This window comes from Brassica napus, chromosome C5, assembly GCF_020379485.1.
Source record: "Brassica napus cultivar Da-Ae chromosome C5, Da-Ae, whole genome shotgun sequence".
In the NCBI taxonomy this organism is placed as follows: Eukaryota; Viridiplantae; Streptophyta; class Magnoliopsida; order Brassicales; family Brassicaceae; genus Brassica; species Brassica napus.
In genome coordinates this window covers 23,225,621-23,232,866 of record NC_063448.1, presented here as the reverse complement: position 1 = coordinate 23,232,866, position 7,246 = coordinate 23,225,621, and the positions used below count along the sequence as shown (strand labels likewise).

At 42.3% G+C, this 7,246-nt stretch overlaps 1 protein-coding gene across 1 annotated transcript; it reads left to right on the top strand.

Moving 5' to 3' along the window:
- The first annotated feature begins 5,403 nt into the window (after window positions 1-5,403).
- Window positions 5,404-6,731, top strand: LOC106364385 (transcription initiation factor TFIID subunit 8). The gene has a single exon (XM_013803972.3). It carries the CDS (start codon window positions 5,657-5,659, stop codon window positions 6,500-6,502), a length of 846 nt encoding a protein of 281 aa, XP_013659426.1. The 5' UTR covers window positions 5,404-5,656; the 3' UTR covers window positions 6,503-6,731.
- The last annotated feature ends 515 nt before the right edge of the window (window positions 6,732-7,246 follow it).

Genomic DNA, 7,246 nt, shown 5'->3' with positions numbered 1-7,246 from the left:
GACTTATTTCTTCCAGACAACTTATATATTTACAAATCTATACAAAGACAAGCTGAAATACAAATACTTCGCTCGTTAAAAAATCATGTTCAAATACAAAGACAAGTTCAAATACAAACACAAATCTAATCATACATGCCCACGAACTTATCACCATCCACATTTTCTTTCAAATGCTGATCAACAAGCTCCTTCCATATATCCACCGCCATATTATCCCTCATTTTCTTCGCGTTGCACTTAGCAAAGTCTTTAGGGTCAAAGGAGACCCCAAGAGCATGACATTCAATGTACTTTACAGCGTACACGCCACAATCACCATTGTTGGCCGTGGGTACACCTTTCAGCGGTCTCTCATATGTGTATGGCTCCAACCCGTATTTGACCCATATTTCGTCGGTGGCTGCGCACTCAACAAGCAGATAAGGGACCATCTGGAGAAAAGGCTCCATTATCGCATCCCATGCGTCTGGTACACTAGATGAAGGTATGCTGTCCCAGACGACTATGTGCCTCTTAGGGATCGATATCCAAATAGCAACCCAATGCTTGTCGTTCAAGTTCACTGGCGCATAGATATCATCAATGTCCTCCCCCCACTTCTTGTTTGATTGGCAAAATGAAGGTATTGATCCGTCATAAAAATTCGACGCCCCACCAGGTAGAACTCTTCCTAAACCTTTGTGATCAGGTTCCAATGTTTTGAAGAGCTGATACTGCTCTCTCCAAGACTGGGAAAAGTTGTGATCCAGGAAGCACATTCGCTCGCTCCTGAAAGCTTGTGGGTTCTCCTGATACCTCTGCCTTAGCACATTAATCCAAGCATCTATATGCTGCATATTAAATATAACAAGTTAGAAGTTACCAGACGACTTAAATATAAGTCGTCTACGTGGTCGATTTATCTTTAAGTCGTCTGGAAAGTAGTCTACTTGGACGACTTTGTAGACGACTTAAATCGTGTGCAGAAGACTTACGCAGTCTTCCAGCCATTCTCTGGCTGTCCGGAGGAAGTGGTACCACCTTGTTGGTGATGTACGTGGTTTGTCCTCGGTCTTAGTTGAATAATGACTGCAAACAAAAAAGCAATCAGTTTTGGACGACTAAATCAAGCTATTATGGGTAAAGCAATCACTTACGGATCAGTTTTCAACCAATCAGCGAGTTCCTTCAACTTATCTTTGTTTACTGGCGGAAATGGATTATAGGCTGCCACTTTATCTTTTTTTTTCTCTGCCGTATAAGGAGATCTCACAGTGGGAGCAGGTTTCTTCGCTCGTTTACTCTTTGCACGCTTGTCCAATACAACCAGGATCGGTTCTGAAACTGGATCGCTTGGCTCGGTGGAAGCGAGGCTCGGTTGTTGATCGGTGGAAGCGAGGCTCGGTTGTTGATCGGTGGAAGCGAGGCTCGGTTGGTGATCGGTGGAAGTGACAGCAACAATCTCTTTGGAGGTGACACCATCTGCTTTATCCTCCGGCAAGATCTTATATACCGAGTTCGCCTCGGTTGCTGTATCCTCCGGCAACCATCTCTGCAATAAAAGTTGCACACAAGTTAACCATGGACGACTTAAATAAAAGTTGTCTGGACGACTAGTTGACCCTGGACGACTTAAATATAAATCGTCTGGACGACTAGTCGACCCTGGACGACTTAAAATTAAGTCTTTCGTGGTCAACTAGTCGTCCAGACAACTTACGTTTAAGTCGTCCAGGGTCAACTAGTCGTCCAGACAACTTTTACAGTCGTCTGGACAACTAGTTAACCCTGGATTTGATACTAACCTCTTTGATTTGAGGAGGTTGTTTCTTTTGAGGAGGAGGCTGTTTCTTTTGAGGAGGAGGAGGAGGCTATTTCTTTTGAGGAGGAGGAGGCTGCTGTTTGGTTTGATGAGGAGGAGGCTGGTTACTAACCACGGTTTCATTGGCATGAGGGGTAGCCTGTTTGTTACTACCCCCGGTTTCTTTGGCAAGAGGGGTAGGCTGTTTATCTTGAGGGGTAGCCTGATTGGTTAGAGGTGGAGGGGTAGCCTGATTGGTGACACCAACCTTCTTCTCCACAGCTTCCAATCTATCGGACAACTTCCTAAACTCCATGATGCACTTCTTAAACCCTTCTTTCATGCAGTCAGCTACGCCCTTGAACATAATTTCCAAATCCTCTCTGGTCACCCCTCTAGCCTCTTCTCTAGCCTCTTCACTAGCCACTTTAGGAGCCTCTTTACGAGCTTTCTTCTGAGGTCTTGGATTGTCTTCCTCCTCCTCCTCCTCCTCCTCCAACACAACCATCTCTTTGGCTATCTTCGATGGAGTCACAACCTTAGGTTTTGTATAGACCTTAGTACCAGTGACTTCCCAGCAATCCATGGTCCACTTCCACGGTCTCCGCTCATACATGACTTTAATGATGTTCTCCGCGGGCAGGTCCTCAACATCAGAGTCCCATTTTGGCCACATTTCACTAATGTCCTTCTCAACAAAGTTGATCACGCGGGTCTGCAGTAAATAGAAGAATCGAGTTAGATATTTGAAAAAAAATACTAAATAGACGACTTAATTATAAGTCGTCTACAAACAGACGACTTATAATAAGTCGTCTAATAAGTCGTCCAGCTGGAAGACTTTCCATACGACTTAATTAAGTCGTCCGATAAGTCGTCCAGCTGGACGACCTTCCAGACGACTTATTATAAGTCGTCTGCGCAGTCTTTTGGATTGAAGTAAATACCTGACTCAAGATAGCAGCTTTCATTGATCTGCGGCCTCTGCTGCCCTCGTAAGCCAGTATCGGTGGAGACGGACTGTCTGCTCTGGGACCACCAATACTAGCACTCAATTCCGGCATAGCTGTGTACGCCCAGACCTGAAGAACTTGTATAAACCCATCCACGGTGTAACAGCCAGTAATTTCTTTGTTCCACAAAGAGTCCATCAGCACCTTAAACGCGACTATCCCCCATGGATAATTCTCAAACCGTTCTAAATCCATCACTAGCCTTGCCAGAGTAGATCGTGTAGCGGTTGAAAACTTTCTCCCTTCAATGAATCCAGTGAAGATGGAGAGGTACGCGAGCCGCTTGCGATCTTCCCTGGACCAATCCCCGCATCTCTTCAGTGCTGCTATTATCTGATCAGTAGTTGGCCCAGCTTCCAGATGAACTCCCAGCATCCCCCAGAAAGAAACCATCTCTTGGGTAACGTCACATTTTGGTGTCTCAAGGTCCTCGATGTACTCGCAGTTTAGACCAGTGAGGTTTTCAAACTCTAACAGTGAAAACCTCAAAGGTTCTGGACCAACGAGAGGCCACATCTCATACTTCTTCTTAATGTCCAGCTTGAAACTGAGCATGTAGTGAACCAGCCTTGAAGCCCAACCAAATCCCTGCTCCTTGAACTTGATGAAAACTCCCAAACTCGACTCCTTGAACTCTTCAAATTCGTCATCAGTAAGAGCTTCCCTAAGAGCAGTATGCAACTTGCTGTTATCCGTATGATACGAAATGCTATTGTGGGCTTCTGGCTCTTCCCCTGATGTGTATAACCTACGGGGGAGTTCTGGAATATCCATCCTTTTTGTCTGCAAAATAATCAAAGACAACAATATAAGTCCAGACGACTTAGTAGACGACTTAAATTTAAGTCGTCTGGAAAGTCTTCCAAATGGACGACTTATATTTAAGTCATCTACTAAGTCGTCCAGTTGGAAGACTTTCCAGACGACTTAAATTACTTACAAGTCTTCCAGTACAAAGCGGACCTGATTAGTCGCAGAAGGAGTTGGAGTACTCGTCATTGCGGTTATAGATCTGAAAAAATAAACGTGAAACGGTGAGAATGAGTAAATTGATAGAGACAACGTTTTATGTTCATCTTTTCCTCGAGATTGATGACTTACCGGCGTTAGGGTTTACAGAGAAACGGCGCTAAGGTTTACAGAGAAGAAGCGGCGGCGCTAGGGTTTAGAAGAAGCGGCGGCGCTAGTGTTTAGAGGAAGCGGCGGTGAGAACGTTGGTGACCACGGTGACGAGGGCGACGGTTTGTTCGGAAATAGTGGAAGCGGCGGCGCTAGGGTTTAGAAGAATCGACGGCGCTAGGGTTTAGAGGAATCGGCGGCGCTAGGGTTTAGAGGAATCGGCGGCGCTAGGGTTAGAAGAAGCTGCGGCGACAACGGTGAGAATGAAGTGAGATAGATAGCCGACGTTGAGAACGATGGTTTGTTCGGAAATCGTGGGAATTCGAAATCGCCTTTGAGAGAGAACTGTTAGGGTTTCTGAATTTCGCGAAAAATGAAAAAAAAAAAAAATCACCTTATATATTGGGTAAATAATCCGGTTAGCTTTAAAAGTACATTGGTAAACTTTAAGGTTTGGTCCGGTTTAGACGACTTATTCTGGCTGATAATGTACAACAGACGACTTAATATTTAGTCGTCTGTTTTCAGACGACAAAATATTAAGTCGTCCTAGACCCTAAAATGAACCCCTAAACTAAAATGACTAGATTAACTAACTAACCACGTTATAAAATCAAATTATACTTAAATAGTGTTTACTATACACAGAAATGAACACGCATAAGTAATTTTAAAAATTTTCAAAAACGGTTTTAATGCTTTCCAAAATCTAACCCTAAGAACACATACAATACTACAACATATGTTGATGAAACATAAACTAAAGAATATCATGACTCACTACTTTCACTCATCTATGCTGAAAACAATTGAAATTTGTTATATCTTAATTTATACCTCCTAAGACATATGTTAATTACATAATTCCCATTTTTCACTTATCAAAATATTTTTTACAAAATTTTTAAATTATGTTTAAGACTAACTGTCCAGACGACTTTCAGTTAAGTCGTCTGGACGACTTATTTTCAAGTCGTCTAAACAGACGACTTGCGAGGGGTAGAAACGTAAAAAAAATTCGTTTTTTTGTTTGGTCACAAGGGGATAGTTGTAATTTCAATAGCCTTTTAGGTTACTTTTGCCTTTGACCCAAGTTGGGGTATTGTTTTGGGTTTGACTCCAAGTTTTGAGTCACACTTGGCAATTTCATAAATATTAACTATATTTGGTTTAAAATAACTAAAAACTTTAAAATAATATTTTATAAACTGAAATACCCAGAAAAATCAATTTGTCATAATAATTTTATCTAAAATATTTAAAATTATCTATTTTCGAAAACCTGAAAATTCTGATATTTAATAAAAATCTGAATTTTCTATTTTTTTAACTTGAATTAATCTAAAAAACGGAAAAAAAATCATCAAGGATATTAGTTGGTTCCTAACTTTGTTACCTGAACCACCGGAAGCTAACCGAATTTTCTAAATACCGAAATGGATTCGAAACCTATATAACCAAATAACCAAATCGGAATCGAGAGCCAAATGGGCCAGAGCTAATGGGGGACATGGCTTTTCTCATTTATCCATTGACTTATTTTTTCTTTCTACAAAATAAACAAGAAGCTTATATAATGGTTTCGTGGTTCGTTCATGCTGGATTTTAGACTATTAACCTAAGGGGCGCCGGTTCAAAACTTGTGAATTTAGGGTTCTTTTTAAATTCACTCTTTAAACAATTGCAATTCGCCTCCTCTCTCTCTCTCGAGTCTCGATCCTCTAAAAGATCTCCACCTCCAATGAATAAGAAGAGACGGCGTAAAGCCAGAGTAAACTCTGAAGCACCCGACGACCAATCAGCGGCGGAGTTCTCCTTCTCTCTCACCAGAGTCGCCGTCAGCCAAATCTGCCTCTCCGTTGGATACACATCCACCGATACCTCCTCCACCCTCAACACTCTGACCCTAATCACCACCAAGTTCTTGCAATCCATCGCCGAACTCGCCGCGTCGTTCTCAAACTCAGCTAATCGCACGGAGGCTAACCTCTTCGACATCGTCAATGGTCTCCAAGACACGGCTCTATCTACTTCCGATTGTTTCCCCGGCGGATCCACGTTGCACAACACCGAATCGCACTGCCTGATCAAATCAGCTGTCCTCCGTAACCTCTCCGATTTCGTCGCATCCGCTTTTGAGATCCCTTTCGCAAAGCCGTTACCCAGGCTAGAAACCAGCGGATCACACGGAGGAGATTCGACACGCATGGCTCGATCACCGGAGATGAGATCATTTCCAGCTTGGCTTCCGCCTTTCCCGGACTCTAGCCTCTACCTCGAGCCATACACGAAGGAGAGATCTGATCATCTGTGGGAGAACTCTGATTCTGTTATTGGACGTGAAACTTTTGTGGAGACTTCCGGAGTTAGAAGCTCCGGTCGTTTACCGCTGAGGAGAGCCAGTGTGAGATTTAAGATGGGACGAGATTGCAGCAATGGCGGAGGCTCTTGTAAAAGTGATACCAGATTGGAACGGCGGCGGGATGATAACGACGGTGAATATGGTCGTGAATTTGAGGCTAAGAAGAAAATTGGAGAAGAATACATCTACTGTGCCGATATTGATGCCGGCGAGTGGAATATGTAGCATCATCATCTACCGGTGACCGGGGGAAAAAAATTCAAAACCGGGAGGCAGAAGTTGGGTTCGAACCTGCGACCTATTGAGGATTGGTGCAAAAGATCATTGGCTTGTACCACATGAGCTGCGCCTCTAATTGTTTCATTTCTCCTATTTCTAATTTTATAAACGTATCCTATGTGAGGCTTATTTGATATAAAATTCCAAATATATAAGAATTGTGTTTTTATATTTCTTCAAAACAAAGGAAACAAACATTGAACCTCACAGAATTTGATTGAGCTTTTTACTTGATCTTTAGATGTTAGCCAGTGTTAAATTTGGCGATAACAAAATCTATCTAAAAGATGCTAACTCTGTACACTAAATCAAATTTGATGGATATAGGCCCTGTTCGTTTGTACATCTGGAAGATGCATCCAGATGGTCCATCTAGATGTCTTATCTAGATGCTCCATTTGGGTGTTGTTCGTTTCTTCGTTTCGTCCATGCATCCAGATGAATCATCTGAATGCAACTATGTTCGTTTGCTTTTCATTTTTTAACTTCCATCTGCATCCAGGTGGACTTGTTAATAAAATGACTAAAATATATTTTTTTACGTTTCGGCGGAAAAATAACATTTTTACTGTTTTGGCGGAAAATATTTTTGCAGTTTTTGAGGAAATATGTGTTTTTGGCGAAAAAGTGTATTTTCGTGGTTTCGGCGGAAAATACGTTTTTATGGGTTTGGCGGAAAAATACATTTTT

Bases quoted from the DNA above. Each gene is read 5' to 3' on its own strand.
- LOC106364385 (XM_013803972.3), top strand. From the start codon at position 5,657: ATGAATAAGAAGAGACGGCGTAAAGCCAGAGTAAACTCTGAAGCACCC.